Below are 16,384 nucleotides of genomic sequence, written 5' to 3' on the forward strand. Positions count from 1 at the left end.
GACGTAAGGCACAGAATGGGGGAGGTGGGGTGGGTGACAGGAGAGGCATGGGGTATATTTGGTGATTCAGTGTGTGTGTGGCTGTGAAAGCCCATGTGGGACTCAGGAAATCCACTGTGGCGCTGTGTGGGTGTGCGCACATGTGAGATGCACAGGTGTGTTCTGATGGGCTGTGTGACCAAGAGGATTTGTTCCGAGCTGCCGGAGGATGTGTGTGACTGGTATGTGTCTGTGTGGTTCTTTGGGTCCTGAGATCCTGAAGCTACCAAGGCTGCTTGGGCACACCCCGTGTGGCCCTGTACCTGTGGGCCTGGAGGATGGTTGTGGGTGTGTGCTTTGGGGTATGTGGGCTGACAGAACTGTGCTCAGGTGCGATCGTCTGCGTGATTGCAGATTTGAGGTTGCCTGGGTGTGCTGTGGCAGGCTCTATGTGTTTTGGTGCTTGTATTGCATCCGAGGGACAGGACTGTGACTGCCTGTGTGTCTTTTTGAGCCCCCAGGGTCATCTGGGAGAGTGACTGAGGCAGGCCATGTGTGTGGTTGGTTGCAAAGGCTCAGTTTGGCTAAAGAGCTTGTAGGAAGCCAGGCCTCTGTGAGCAGCCTTGGTGCAGAGCATATGATCTAGGAGGGTAGTCAGCTGAGGATCAGGGTCCCTGGCAGGCAAGACTGCGCACCCCTCACTTCTTGGTCCCTGTGGGCACATCTGGGGCCTGCCACCCCTGCCCCAGGCCACTTCCACCACCCCCACCCTGTCCCCCGTTTCGGCCCCTGTCCTTCCTTCCTCCTTTCCTTGGTCTTGAGATTAGGGGCCAGGTGTGGGGTTGGAACACCTGCTGGGCCTCTGGCTCCTCTTCTTGCGGAACTCGAATTCATCCACGGTCCACACGGCCCCCTTCTCACTCTCCACCCGCACAAAGCATTTGTGTAGGCTCAGGTTGTGGCGGATGGCATTCTGTGGAAGGAAGGCCGGGCAGGCCAGGGGCAGGGGAGATGGGTAGGCAACCATCCTCCAAGGTCAGCACTACTCACCAAAAACCGGCCTCCTGCCCCTTTCCAGCATGCCTGCAAGCCCAGCCTCAGGCCCTCCCACTCCTGAACTTGGTGCAGCACCACGGTGGCATTTGAGGCCCTCCCAGCCACCGCCACCCCAAAGGACCTCACCTTCCAGGTGGCGGGGTGGTTTCTGAAGAATGCAAACATGCGTGTGAACCAGTGGTAGATCTCGTTGAGGGTCCGCTGCTTTTCGGGAGCCTCCAGGATGGCCTGGGGGTAAGGGGGTGTGGGGGTAAGGGAGCCACTCCCTCATAGTTGGGCTGAGGGTGGCAGTGTCTGACATGGGTAGAACTGTGGGAGCTTGATTTGTTTGGATTTAGGAATGGGTTTAAGGGTCAGAGATGATGGCTACAGTGAGGTTCTGGGTCAGGATGTCAGGATGGGGCTAGGGATAGGTAGGGGAATGTGTGATGTTGTGTAGGGATTAGGTGTGGGCCTAGGATGAAGGTCTAGGCAGGCCCTGATGAAAGTTCTGGGAAGGCATTAGGGAGATTCAGATGAAGGGGTTGGGATGGGGTGAGGACAAGGGTCAGACAGGTGTCACAAGGAAGTGGTTAGAGGCAGGGTCCAGGTGGGGGATATGTGGGCACATTGGGATATGTGAGGACTAGGGAAGGAGTTAGGATAATATCTGGGGTGGGTTTAGGGCCAGGGGCAAAGATCAGGTTGGTTTGGGGGCTATTTTACAGGTCCAGGAGGGGGTTAAGTATGGGGTTGAGATGGGCATAAGGGAAGGGGTGGGTCAAGGGCCTGAATCTGGCCTGGGTAGTGGTTAGGTTTGGGCTTGGGGCAGGTCTGGGGTGAAGCCAGCGTGGGGGTCGCATCTGAGACATGGGTTTGTTCGTGCAGGAGCCTGTACTGGGGGCACTCAAGAGGAAGGCTGGGACTGTGGGAGGCTTGTCCCCACCCCGTTTCTTTTCCTTCTCCATGGTCTCTGCTGCCTGCTTACCCAGCGGATGAGGGTGGCGTAGGTGAACGGTGGCCGCATGTCGTGGAACTTGAAGTAATCCATGTTGTGGAAGAACTCTGTAGGAATGGGGGAGAGTCAGGTCCCATTCCAGGGCTCCTCGCCCCCTCTCCCATCCTCCAGTCTACAAGCAGAGTCTACGCAGCTAAAATCCTAAAATCCCTTGCTAACAGCACCAGGCTTCACCATCACAGTTCTTGTGCTGAGCACCGGACATCAAATGTATCATTTACTGTTTGTACCACTCCCACCTCAATGGGCCTTATTGTTTCCAAAGTTTAAAGGAAGTGGAGTATGCACACAAAGGGATGTAACTGGCCACGTGGCAGAGCCAGGATGACACTCAAGGGCCCTGATCCCTGATAAGCTCCTGGCCCCAGACCTTGTGGGTAGTAGGGGATTCGTGAGCTTGGGAGAAGGGAAAAGGAGAGTCCCTGGGAGTTGCTTAGCTAGTTCCCTCCCTTCTGATGACCAAATGGAGTAGCTGAAGCCCAGAATGAGGGCTTCTCTCCCAGTCCCCAGGAGAGATGGGGCTAGAAATTAAAAACCATAGTGGGGGGCTTGCAGGCCTTGGAAATGCTGAGAGACAGCTTTTGTAAGCAGTTGTGTTTTCCCAAAGGCTGGGTGGCAGTGCTGGGGAAGAGCACTATTGGGGCTCCTGTCTGCCACCCAGTGCCAGTCAGGGGCATTAGGGGTTCAAGGGGCACCAAGTATGGCATGGGACATCCTTGCCTGGGAATGTGCTATTTCCATGGCTGCCCCAGAGGTGCCTCCGCACAGCAAACAGGCCGTCAGGGGCCTCCTGGGGGCTGGGCCAGGCTGGGCCAGTGGCGGCTGGGGTGCCAGTGGCCACGATGCAGCAGGAGCCCTTGTCGGATGACGCCTGCAGGAGGAGGGAGAGGCTGGTGATTCAGAGCCTTAAACTTTCCACTTGAATTTTAAATAAGTGTTTTTTAAAAGCAAGGGAGCTCTCTTCTCAATTCGTCTGGTGTGGAATCCCATGAAGCAGTGTGAGCTGTATTTATTAGAGTGTGCGTGTGGACCTGTGTGTGTGTGTGTGTGTGTGTAGAACACCAAAGCTGGGGCCTCGAGCTGGGGTTGAATCAGGCTTCTCTTCTCCCCAACTGTGACCTGTGACCTTAGGGATGATGGTAATACCTATTGAGGATTAAATCAATATGCTCTAGCAACGTTCTCAGAAACGGTGCCTGGCACCCGGGGCCTGCTTCATGGGTGTGTGACCTGTTTAATCACATAGATCCCTGCACTTTGTTTACTCCTCTGTGGTTATCATCTTGAAATCTGAGCCCCGTGTTGTTATCTTGCACTGGACCCTGCGAGTTACATAGCCAATCCTGCCAGTATCACGGGGTCTGTATTCAGTCGGTGTCTGGCTATTTGCTGTTGCTTTGAAAACTCAAGAGCATGATGTTTTGGGATCTTAGGGTCAGAGGCTTTGTAGTTGGAGGGGACAGATTTCCAGGTCTGGGAATGTTTGGAGCTGGGGACAGGGGCCCAGATGTCCTGGGGCCTGGGTGCAAGGACAAGTCCCCATCCCCGCCCCCCCCCCCCAAGCAGTCTGTGCCGCCTATGGGCCTGGCGTGGCTCACCGTGGATGGAGCTTTGGTCAGAGCCATCTTCCCAGCCAGGTGGGCCTGCATAGCACCCAGCTTCTCCTTCTCCAGCACCAGCTGTGAGGATGGGCACAAAGTGAGGCCTCACCTTGGCCATTCTCCACCACACCTTTTTGCTCAGGTTCCCTGGGAGTGCTCCACCCCCTCCCTTTATGCCAGCCCCCATCCTGGGTGAACTTGGCTCCTGGCACAGGGTGGACATAAGGCTTGCCCATCATCGCCCAACCACCCCTCCCCTACATCACCTGCTGTTCCAAAGACTGCACCACTTCCCTCTGGAGGAGACACTGTGCCCTGCCCTTCTCATCCAGGAGATGGTCCGCCTGGCAGTGCCTGGGTCGGGAGGAGATTCCATGTGGGTGACCATGGTGGACCTGGCTTCCTGGCTCAAATATTCCAAGTGAGGAGGGCCAGACACTCTGGGAGTTCTCTCTTTGGAGTCTCAGCCTCCCTCCCCTCTCTATACCTCAGTCTTCCTCTTATACCTGCTATTCCTTCAACACACGCTACTTGGCACCTCCTGGTGCCAGGCCTGAGCTCACCAGCTGAGCCTGGCCAGGGTGCTGGAGATGATGTTGGAAGGCTGCTAAACTGAGAGCAGGCCAGGTAGGTGAGGGCAGGAGGGGCACCCCAGGTGGAGGGGACAGCCTGTGTAAAGGCCTGGTCGTGAAGAAGACAGGGTGCAGAGTCGCCACTGATAGTTGGGTTTGGTTGGAGAAGGGGTATGTGCGTGTGTGATGGGGCTGAGGGAGGCAGCAACAGCCACTGTGAGAATCTAGGACTTTAGGGATCAATAAAATCAGGCTGGTGTGTTGGTATCAGGGGTAGCAGGGCAAAGCAGTTAGGAGTGTGGTTTCTGGAGCCTGGAACCTTCTGCCTGGGTTCAAACCACAGCTCTGTCACTTAGGAACTGGGTGATCTTGATCAAGACACTTAACTTTTTTTGGCCTTAGTTTCTGTATCTGTAAAATGGAGGTAAATAATAGTATGTACCTCTATTATGATGCCCCATTACACAGATGAGGAAACCAAGGCCCAGAGAAGCTAAGTAACTTGCCCAAGGTCACACAGCCAGTGAGTGATAGAGCTGGGATTTGAACCTACAGTCTCAGCCTTTGCCTTTTGCCTCTTCGCTACCTATGAGGCCTGAGCTGAGACCTGTACCACAGGCCTCCTCCTACAAACTGGGGGCCCTCCCAGACAGGATAGGGCCTGGGTCACTCACTTGAGGAAATCCTCTGGCTCCTCGAAGACCTTCTCACATCCAGGCCACTTGCAGACACCATTTGCCAGCAGTGAATAGGAGCCCTGGGGCACGGTTGAAAGGGTGCTGGGGGAACAGAGGGTGTTCAGGGGAGGGAATGCCAGGGCAGGGGTCCTTCCCAGCCTTGTCCACTGACCTGTCTTTCCGGGGTGTGCTGGGGCTTGGGAAGGTGCAGAGCAGTGCCGGCTCCCTGGACACCCATTCCAGGCTGGCCACGTTGATTCCTGTAGGTCAGGACAGGGCACCTTTGGGGACTGAGAGCTCAGCCCACAGAGACTCTCATTTTGAGCTTCCCACCCTCCTGAGCTTCGCAGGCCCTGACTCCCAATGGGTTCTGTTGTCCCTCACGTCCAAGGCTTCTGGTGGAGCCGCTCAAAGACTGCCATTTGCAAGTGCTGACATTTTGACTATGCAAAGATCTGCAGTTCCATGATTCTGACATTCTGCGTCTTTAAGGTTCTGAGCCTGACATTTTTTTGGAGGTTGGAGTTTCCAATATGATAAGGCCTGATACCTCTGCCCTCCTGAGGGCTACCATTCAGCAGCCTACACTGCTCACGTTCAAGGACTTGGGGGCTCGGGTTCTGTAGAGCCGTGGGGTGGGGTGTTACCAGGTGGCAGGCCGGGCCGGGCCTTGAGGGAGAAGACACCAGTGGCAGCAGTGGGTGGTGGGAGGCTGATCATAGCTGGGCTGTCCAGTGGGCGCACCTGCAGCACAGGGGTCCGAGCGTGGGTATCCACCGTTGAGAGCTGGGGGCACATATGGGCTGTGGTTTAGCCTGCCCCCACCCAGTTCTCCTCCCTGCTCCCTCCTCCCTGCCCAGTCCGGGTCAGTACCTGGTGCATGAAGTGTGGCCTGTCCTGGAGGAGTGCCTGCAAGTGGGGCGAGGGGCCCAGCCGTGTCCCAGAGGGTGCCACCATGACTAGGGGCACTGTAGGCAGCTGGGGGGGGGGGGAGAAGGCAGGCAGGTGAGATGTCATCCTTCTTCTCATTGGCCTACATGTCTAATTCACACGCTCCTCACCACAAGCCTACATGGCAGGGACTCTGACCATCCCCTTTGCACATACGAGGAAACTGAGGCTCAGGGAGAGTGAATGACTTTTTCAAGATCAAGCAGCTAATAAGTGGCAGAGCTGGCCTCAATCCTATCGCCTCAACTCTTTGGGCTCCAGCCCTCCCCTCTGTCGCATGGGGATGGGGTCACATGGCCATGCCTGTGGGACCATGATAGGATCTCCTCTCCTGAGACAAGGATTGGGAGGTTGGGGAGAGCCTCGAATCTCTGAGACCTGCTAACTGGGGACTTTCTTGGCCCTGTGACATCTGCATAAGTCACAGACTTGCCTGGGACCCAGAAAACCACTTCCTGTGCCCCAGCTGGGCCCCCCGCCCAGTGCCACAGTAAAGGTCGGCACCTGTAGCCCCAGGTACCCCACCCTGCCTGCCCCATTCTGGGCCCTGGGCCTCACCTGCAGCTGTGATGGTGGCATGGGGTTCAAAGAGGAGGAGGCATGGGCCCCGCCTCGGAGGTCCCGGCCCTGGAAGGTTGCCCCTGGGCCCTTGGCCCCCAGCGGGTCTGAAGTCTTGGGTCCAGCCCTCCAGCTGGGTGAGGCTCCTGGGGATGGGCCAAGTGCCAAGGAAGGGGCCGAGGGCTTGGCTGGCCTGGGGTTGGGCATTGGGTCCTTGTCCGAGGGCAGGCTGTGGGGACATATGGGGAAGGAGTTACACATGTCCCTTGTGGGGTGTGTGTGTGTGAACTGCTCAACCACCTGAACCACGTGGGCACCTCCGTTGGTCAGAGCAGGCATTGGCTGGGGCATGTCCCCAAAGGCTCCCCAGCTGAACCCCAGCACCGGTCACGTGTACATGTGGCACACACCACACACACATTGGTGTCAGGAATACAGGTATGTGTGTGTCTCCACACATGCCCCGTGTGCAGATGTGCACTGGTCCAGCACTCGGCTTGCCTGTGCATGCTGGCACAGCCCTGGTGGCGATATGTCCTCCACAAGGGAGATGGGGGATTTGGGGTGGTTTGTGGGGCCTCAGCCAGGGCAGGTCTCAGCTTTTTTCCACAACCATTTGAGGCTTGTCTCCAGGCCTCAGCCACCTGGGCCTCTCTGCACTCTGCACAGGCCACGTGACCTTTGCTGATCCTGCTGGGACTGGTCCATGACTCTCCTGGTGGCATTATTTTATCCCAGTGACCTGGCATACACAAGAGTGGAGGGGGGCATGGACTCAAGATCCCTCTGGCTGCTGTGAGAGGGACAGACTCTAGGAAGGTGAAAACAGGAGTACTGGTGAGGAGGCTCCTGTGATAATCCAAGCAAGTGACAGCTGGGGCACAGACCAGGGTGGTGGCAGTGGAGATGGTAAGAAGTAGGTGGATTTTGAGTGTTTTGAAGGTGGAGTCAGGAGAATTTGCTGGCAGCTTGGATGTGGTGGGGGGTGGTGAGAAAGGGAGGGTCAAGGTGACCTCCAGGTATTTGCCTGAGCAGCTGGAAGGACAGAGCGGACATCACCTGAGATAGGGACAATGGGGAAAGCAAGGTTGGGGGTGAGGACACCAGGTGTGGATAGACACAAAGGGTCTGGTGTTAGACATGCCAGTGGAAATACTGAGCGGCAGCTGAGTACAGGAGTCTGGGGCCCAGGCAGGGGCGGGGTCTGATCATCTCTGGGCTCTTGCCCCAAACGGAGCTGACATGGCAGGTGCCAGAGAGGAGAGACCGGCTCTCTTGAGCCAAGGCCTGTGGGAGCATCTTGACTCGGCCCCCACCAGAGTTTATCCCAACTCTGCTGTCCAAGCCTGCACTCGTGCTATATGCCCTGCCTGGAAAGTCTGCTCTTCCTCCATATGCCCTATCTGAACCCTATCCAGAAAGTCCTCCATAATGGCTCCAGGCACCTTTGCTGAGCCCCAGAACCTTACACTCTGCAACAGGCAGGGCTTCAGTTTCTCGGAATCCCAGTCTAAGAGGAAGCCAGAGCTGGAAGGGACTGCCTAGTCCAGCCTCCGTTTTACTGAAGGGGACACCCAGGTGCAGCGTTTCACAGTCCCATGGCAACTTGAGAGCTCCATATATTTCTCCAGAAAGTGTGCATGTGTGCACATTTCACAAGGCCCCTGATGTGGGGCTGTGTGTGTGTGTGTGAGAGAGAGAGAGAGAGAGAGAATCCCCACCCCGCAGCACTGGGTTAGGCACACAGCTGCCGATAGTAGCCTAGGCCAGCACAAGGAGGGTTTATGGGAACAGTCGCTCCTTCCTTTCTTTACTGTGAGCTCACAGGGGTTGACAGAGCTCTAGTGCAGAGGGAGGTTGGAAGTGAGAAACCAGGTACTAAATTCTTAGGCTCTCGGGGTTAGAACATTACTGAGTGAGAATCAAGAGCCTGGGTCTACGGAGGCTCAGAACTCAGTGACCATGAGGAGGTGAACAAATGCATGAGGGCAGAGATTGAGGTGATGCTTCTAGAAGCCAAGGCATGTCAAAGACTGCCAAGAATCCACCAGTAGCTAGGAGAGCGGCATGGACAGATTCTCCCTCGCAGCGTCAGAAGGAACCAACCCTACCTGCACCTTGATCTCGGACTCCTGGCCTCCAGAACTGTGAGACAATAAATTTCTGTTGTTTAAGCCCCCTGGTTTGTGGTAATTTGTTACAGAAAACTGAGTAAATGAATACCGATTTTTGGTCAGTTTATAGATGGTTTCTACCACTCTGGCCTGGCCCACATCGCTGGCCTGTGGTCACTTCTGAAGCTGCCTGGACACTTGGCTGGGGCTTATAAGAAATCTCCTCCCCAAACACATCTGGAATGGCCAGACTCAGGGAAGCATCAATACATTCTCAGAAAGGGGACATAGATAGGGTCTGTCTGGTGGTGGGGAACCTGGAGGGCCGGGCTGGGCAGCCGGCTTCCTGCATCGTCTGTTGGGGCGTCCCTTTCTGACTGTTTCTCAGAAGCTGCATGGAGGATGTTTCTGGGACACAGAGTGTGTTTTCATATCGGGGTCTGCATCTGGGCCCTGTTGTCACTTCCCCAGATTTTCCGCCATTGACGTCATGGCGGCCGGATGCACTGGGCTTCATCGGCACCAAGGAGGAAGAGAAGGGGGCAGATACCCCACCCCACGGGTTTCGTTCCGAGAATTGGCTGGCCCATCCTGCAGCTGGCTTGGCCCAGGTGGGGGTGATGTGGGTGCTTGCGGATGTGGTGAGTGACGTCCATCTGGCCACCATGACAAGCCCTGGGCCCTGTAGACCTGGCCCTTCTTGGGCCATGGAGAGGCCCAAGGTTTGATGCTTGGGGAGTACCATGTAGAGCCTACAGGTATTGGGACCCTGGGGATCTTCAAATGGTACTATGCCAGAATCACAGAACCTCAGAATCACTATACTTCAGAATCACAGAACATCATTTCTTAGGTTCAAAGGATCTCAGAATCTCAAACCCACTCTATGGGGTTCAGGGGTCCAACCTCTCAATACGGGAAGGCCAATGTCAATGGTGTCCAAACTCACTAGAACTCCCTGAAGGACAGGAAGGTCACTACTTCATAGGGTCTCTGGCTTACCAGGCTTGGAATTGTAGCAAGTCTCCTCTTAGCCTCCCTCCTAAGTTCTGTGAAGGCAGGAGGGTCAGAATCATCTCCTCTCCTTCCCCCAGCCTGGGGCTGGGCTATGCCACTAACTAGCTATAACTCTCCTCAGGCTCATATGTAAAGTGGGACAGTAATAGTACCCCTCTTCTAAAGTTAATGCACATGAAATGCTTAACAAAATGTCAGCTCGGTAAATGAACATGTACAGGGCCTCAGTCTCCCTGTCCATTCTGGGATGATGTTCCCACACTCATAGCCATTCCATGAGGGATAGGGAAGGAGGCAGGGAGGTAGAGGCCAGCGTGCCTTCAGCTAGGGCCTGCCTCATGGCATGGAGCAGGAAAAGCCTCGGCCTTTGCCAGTAGAGAGCCCACTGCCAGGCTCTATGGAGGGGCTCCAGGATGGAAGTTACCAGGGGCCAGGGTCAACTCTCGGGACATGGCTAAGCTCTATTCATAGCTAGACACAGATACATTGACTGACTTATGTCCCTCCAGTATCACCACCCTCTGGCCAAAAGGCCTCTGAACCCATGGGACTATGGGACCCCACCCAGACTAGCTCTTGTGAGGCTGGGCCCTACACTGGCCCATGTGGCCACAGAGCCTCCTGCCTGAGTAAGGGCCCAAGTCATGAGAAGGCAGAAGGAGGAATGGCAGCAGCTGGCAGGCAGCTCAGCTCCCCCTCCTCCCCTCATGGGTGCTGAGAAGTAAACTGAGGCCCATGGTGGGGGCAGACAGAACCAGGGTCTCACTGAGAATCCCATGGTCTGAGCTTGGGTCTCAACTTTGCCTCTGCTTCTCTGTGAGGCCTTGGGAGAAGCCCTCCTGCCCATCTCTGGGCCTCAATTTGCCCCTTTGTACACTGGGTGGGGAGAGGCATGGAGTAGATGAGGGCCAGGGCCCTTCTACTTTGTGTCTGGGTGAGTTGTTCATCTGTCTGCAGGGCATCAAGTTGACAGCTGCCCCTCTGTCCAGGGGACTGAGAGACAGGGATACATAGAGACAGAAACAGAAAGAGACAGACAGATAGACATAGGGGAACAGAAAGACCCAGAGAACAAGAGATACAGAGAGATGGGAGAAACATGAGGTGGGACAGAGATAAACAGAGAGTGTGAGATGCTGAGAGAAAGAGAGACAGAGTGACAGAGATGGGGGAGGGGAACTCATAGGAGCAGAAAGTCATAGAAGTACACACAAAAAGGGAGACAGAAAATGAGAGAAACAAAAAGGACAAGAGACAGAAACAACAGCACATAGAGATGGAGAGAGACAGAGAGAGAGAGAGACAGAGACAGAGACAGTGACAGAGACAGAGAGGGATGCCCCAGATAAGAACAGTTACTGTTAGCTGGTTTTTGGCTGGAGGAACTGAGGCTGCATCAAATAACAAGGAATAAGGAAGGGCAAGATGCTGGGGACCTATGGCCAGGGAATATATTGTACTGCAAAGCAACAATCAGCAAATCAGGATGGCCCAGGTATAAGAACAGACACTGAGGAACAGAACAAAATGGGAAGCTCAATCACAGACCAATATCTAGAGGGAATCGAGTTTGTGATGAATGTGGCATTTCAAACTGGGAGACAGGGGAGAATATATTGTTTAACAAGTGTTTCTGGGACAATTAAGGGGAAAATAAAGTTATTCAATGAATAATCAGTCCATTTTCCCACCAATTCCTCTCTGCCCAGTTTGAAATGTCATGATCATGGACCCTGCAATAAAATCCAGATCTATTAAAGAGATAAATGATAATATCTAATGCTGCCTTTGGGTTTACTGAATGCCAGACTCTATGCTAAGCACTTAACATGGTTAAGATATTTAATCCTTATAACAACTCTTTGAGGTAGGTACTACTAGAATCATCACAGTACATATGAGGAAATGAAGGTACAGACAAGTTAAATGCCTAGCTAAAAATCACACAGATGACTTGGTGTGAGGCTGGGTTTGTCCCAGACAGTCTGGCTCCAGTACCCACACTCTTAACCTCCACAGCAAATGGAAAAAATGAAGCCATAAAAGAGACTAGAAGCCAACACAGGCGAACATTTATCTCATTTTCAAGGACTTTCTAAGCATAAAACCAGAGACAGTAACCACAGAAGAAAAGAGTAACCCATTTGACTATATAAAAACATCATAGCATCACAAAACTCCATAAACAAATATAAAAAGTGATAAATTGGGGGAAAATATTTGCTACATATGTATGGCTATTGGAAGGTTAATATCCTTTCTAAATAAAAAGCTGTGACAAATCAATAAGAAAAAATGATGAACACTCTATTAGGACTAGGGATATGACCAGATGACTTAAGAAAAAGTACGAATGATCAACAGTATAAGTAATCAAAGAATGCAAATTTCAACAATGTGGTAATATTTTTTCTTACCTGTTATGCTGAGAAAGGACTTAAAAATGATAATACCCACCCAGGGGCTAGCTCGAGTACAAGGAGCATAAAACAGGACAACCTTTTGGAAGAACAATTTGCAGAGAGGGTCGGAAACCTTAAAAACGCACACACATCTTGCCCTGGCAACTCCATTTTCAGGAATCCAAGGAACTAATCAGGGATGATTCTGGGGAAAATCTAGAAATAACCTGAACGTCTAATAATTGGCACTTGGTCAATTCATGGTTCATACCAATGTGAGGACAGTCTTGACAGCCATGAAAGATCGTCTGTTGGAACAATTTTTAGTGATCTACAAAAATGCTCCTGTTCTTTGAATAAAGCAGGAACAATACCAACAGAGAGAGTGGTTCTAACTTGGTTTAAAAAAAAAAATACTAACAGTGAAGAGTCAGCACTTGCTAAGCCTGCAGAGATGAGCTCGCCCCAGCGCTGAACGACTGCTTGGTTCCTGGACATGGACTCTGGACACACACACACACACACACACACACACACAGTCCTGGGGTAGGACCACAGAGCTAAATCACGGTTGCCAGTGACTCAAAGTGCCCCCCAGGAGGGTCTTTCATACCATGCAAGCACAAGTTCAATGAAATGCTCAGCCTGACTTGACAGCTCACAACCCTCCTTCGATCGGGGCAAACAAAACTGATGCTCACTCTTGTAAAATGTAAATGTCTTCATCAACGTTACTCAATACACTATTATTAAGCACCAACAGTCCAAAGCTCTGTGCTGGATGGTGGGTGGGAAGGCAGGTGGGGGAGGCTAGACAAGAGAGCAGGAGAGACAGTGGGAGATAGACGGACAGAGACAGGGAAGCTGGGCAGAGCCAGAGAAAGACAGAGTGGTGGAGAGTCTGAGTACCTGGGAAAAAGACAGAAAGAGAGGGGCAGAGCAACATGGATAGAGGGAGACAGGATAGACAGGATAGACAGCAGACAGAGAGGGATGGGAGCTATCAGGAGTCAAGAGACAAAGAGGAGGGAGAGGTGTAGTTGAAATTTTCAGTTACACCTGGGCAGTGTTTCAGGTTGTTCAAGGCTCGGGAATTCATAAAGACGGGCAGTTGGCATATTTTAAAAGTCCTGCCCATCTATATATCAGTTTATTTATCTTTGCCTCTGCCCACACATTGATTAAGTACTTTACCTATCAGTCTTCTGGCATTGATTATTACTATTATTATTGTCAAAAATATCTTACCTGACTGGAACCACAGTAGTTGTGTGCGTCTTGATGGTACCGGAGGGCCCCTGCCTGCACCGCGCCCCCCCCCCCCCCCGCCAGTGCCTACCTCTGTGCCATCTCTTTCACTGGACCTGCATCTGATGGGGGAGAGCAGGGACACTCACCTTCTTGAAGTGGACTCACAGAAAAGGATCAGCCAGGCTTGTGGGAAACTGTCGCATATCAAAAACAACTTTGCTTTTATACCGAGAAGAAAAACCACGGTGTGGAAGCCACAGACCTCTCTCTTCTAATAATCCAATTTTTTTTCGATGAGTATGTGTGCTGATAATCACAGGGTGGGGGGGGTTCTCATAGTTTTTTCTCTCTCTTGCTCTCTCTCTCTCTCACTCACTCTGTTTCTCCTCTTCTTGATTATGAGACTTAAACGGAAATTTTGAAATTTTGGGTTTTTTCTTTGCCCTTTACGAGTCATCTGAAAATATGATTTCTTCCCCTCACCACAGAGGTGAGAGGTATCAATGAGATAACAGGGCTCATGAGAAACCACAGTTTTTTAAACAAAAGTGTGTAGAGTTAGAAAAAAAAAAAACAAGGGAAAAAAACTCAAATAAATCACAGAGGCGTCCCAAGCAGGTAGAGACATCACTCTGTGTGTGTGATGGAACGGGAAACACCAGGGAAAGAAACTGAATAGGACTGGGTTTCCAGAAGCTTTGCTTTGCTCTATGCCTCAGTTTCTCCTTAGGGAGAATTGATACGGTCAGCACTGCTCTTACTGCCCAGGGAGGGGGAGCTCTGCATCCTGTCTTCCCACAGAGGGTGAGGGGCATGGAAGTTATTTCACGGAGAAAAATGCAGGGAGTCCGTCTCTACCCCCCACCACCACAATTCACAGAATCTAAGAATCTGAGAATCACTGGCTCCTAGAATCCACTTAGCATCACTGAGTAAGGAAAGGGAGAAAAGTCTTGCCTCATCATGTCGTAGAGCCTGAGAACTCAGACCTGGAGGGTATCCTACAGGGAAGGTCCTGGCAAGACCCCTGGTGTTAATGCATCCATTCTCATGATGGCCAGAGGCCCCCTGGGACCCCAATCCCCTCATAGTCAGGGATACCATGACCTGATGCTTCTGAGGTCCTCAGCCTTTGCAATTTTCTACTTTGACAAATCCCAGCTTCCAAGGTTTTAGGATTCTAGATTACCGCCATCATCCCCATAGCTGACATTGATCTCCAGTTTTCCAGGTGCCAGACATAGTGCTGAATGATTCTCACAAATGATCACATTCAGTCCTCACTGCAGCCTGTTGCGGTCCATCTTGTCATCACAGCCATCCTACAGATGGGGAAAACGGAGGTGCCGAGTTGTTGAGCAACTTGCCCAAGATGACAGAGCTGGCAAGTGGGGGCTCTGCCTTCTTAAGGTGCCGGGCTTAAAAATCCCCAGGTTTCCTTGAGCCCAAAAGTCTTGGGTTTTAAATTCTAGGATGCAGTGACAGCGAAGTTCTGAGATTTGGAGATTCTTCTGTGGGCTTGAAGCTTGTGAGGTTTTATGGTTGTCCAAGTATTGGTAGCTGCATTTCCTTACTTCAGCAGTGACCCCCTCTAACCAATGGTTAACAGGGGAGACCAGGCCCCAGGGGCTTCTACTGATAGGCTGTGGCTGAGGATCCCAGCCCCCATTTCCTCAGCGCCCTGCATGGCCCAGGGTTCTGTCATCCAATGTCTACTCCAACTCCTCTGCAAGACTGGCTTCGGGCCTGGGGAAGAGAAATTGGAAACGGCTTTTTATTCACATGATACAAACCCAGGGGCCAAGAACCACTCCTTCGCCCCTTCACCTTTTTTCTTCCCCTCACCACCTCCCAAGTCCTGAAAAAAAGGAGAGCCTCTTTCCTTAACTCAGACTCACCTTTCTGGAAAAGCCTAGAGGGGGCCTGATGGCCTGGCTTTGTGAAGATAAGAAAAAAAAAAAAAGGTGAATAGAAAAAAAAAAGGCCTAAAAAAAATCAGCCAACAACAACAATTAAAAAAAATAAGAAACCAACCCTCCCTACCATTAGTTCAAAACAAGACTTTCACTGGTTGAGGCTTCTGAGTTGGTGGGACACATCTGAAGCCCAAAGATGGCCTGTGTGCACAAGGCAGCCAGGGGAGGCACCAAAGTGGAATGAGGTTCTCAGATTGGAGGCCTGCAGGGACCTCATGTACGGCAGGGGCTTAACAGGTATGGCATGTGGTTGTGAGCAAGAGGGTGTGAGGAGCTTGTTCATCAGGAAGGAGTCCTGGGGAGCTGACTTTAAGGATTTTACCAAAGCTAATGACCCCTTGCTCCTCATGGACTTGGGTCTCAACATTCTTTATACTCCCTGTATAACTAACTGTAAACTAGACCAGTTCTAGAGGTCAAGGCCTCATTCCTTGCCCCAGGACCTGTCCCCTCTTGAGAGAGGAGGCTGGTTTTCTTTTACAGGGTCAGAGGTGTGGGCTGCATCCTTCTTATACCCTCCCTAGGCCATCTCTCCCTTATTGTCACTCACTCCATGAGATGAGTGGCCAGAGAAGTAGGGGGATAGCTGAATGAGGATGGTGGCCTAGAGTACTAGGAGGCCACTTGAGTGGGGCCTGGTGTGTCGGTGGGGTGATGCTACTGCTGCAGAGAGCCAGGACCCTTGCAGAGTGAGGGCTGGGGGGGTCAGCTGGGCAGAGAGGGGCAGGCAGAAGTCACCACCTCCTCTTTGTACTGGACTACATCCTCTTGTGTGGAAGACTTTAAAAAAATTTTTTTTCAGAGAGAGTGAGTAAGTGAGCAGGGGAGAGGGGTAGAGGGAGAGAGAGAGAGAGAGGATCTTAAGCAGGCACACTCAGCACAGAGCCCAATGTGGAGCTCAATCCCACGACCCTGGGATTGTGACCTGAGCCTAAATCAAGAGTCAGACGCTCAACTGACTGAGCCACCCAGGTGCCCCTTGTGTGGAAGGCTTCTGGGGGAGAGTACACAGGATTACAAAGGCACATCCATGAAAGTCCCCAGAGAAGGGGAGGCCTTTGACAAAGACTTGAAGGAGGTGAGGGATGGAGCCATGTAGACATCTAAGTGACTCCAGAGGAAACAGCCAGCTCAAAGGCCCTGAGGTGGGAGTGTGTGATTTTCTCGACGTCTAGGAAGGTGGTCAGTGTGGTTAGAGTGGTGTGAGCAAGAGGAAGATGGGTTGGAGGTGAG

At 52.4% G+C, this 16,384-nt stretch overlaps 1 protein-coding gene across 6 annotated transcripts; it reads right to left on the reverse strand.

The window, feature by feature from the left end:
- Positions 1-106: 106 nt before the first annotated feature.
- Positions 107-14,919, reverse strand: FOXP3 (forkhead box P3). Of its 6 annotated transcripts, XM_027054143.2 has the most exons (12): positions 13,322-14,919; positions 6,392-6,620; positions 5,756-5,860; positions 5,530-5,668; positions 5,055-5,142; positions 4,880-4,984; positions 3,900-3,987; positions 3,631-3,711; positions 2,753-2,903; positions 2,003-2,079; positions 1,162-1,263; positions 107-952 (listed from the first exon to the last, which is right to left on the reverse strand). In XM_027054143.2, exons 2-12 carry the CDS (start codon positions 6,596-6,598, stop codon positions 803-805), a joined length of 1,293 nt encoding a protein of 430 aa, XP_026909944.1. In that variant the 5' UTR covers positions 6,599-6,620; positions 13,322-14,919; the 3' UTR covers positions 107-802. The 6 variants fall into 6 exon arrangements, with proteins under 6 accessions (XP_026909944.1, XP_053058292.1, XP_053058291.1 ...); XM_053202317.1 differs by having other exon boundaries at positions 107-1,263; positions 14,283-14,919; XM_053202316.1 differs by having other exon boundaries at positions 107-1,263.
- Positions 14,920-16,384: the final 1,465 nt, after the last annotated feature.

Source organism: Acinonyx jubatus, chromosome X (assembly GCF_027475565.1).
Source record: "Acinonyx jubatus isolate Ajub_Pintada_27869175 chromosome X, VMU_Ajub_asm_v1.0, whole genome shotgun sequence".
Classification (NCBI taxonomy): domain Eukaryota; kingdom Metazoa; phylum Chordata; class Mammalia; order Carnivora; family Felidae; genus Acinonyx; species Acinonyx jubatus.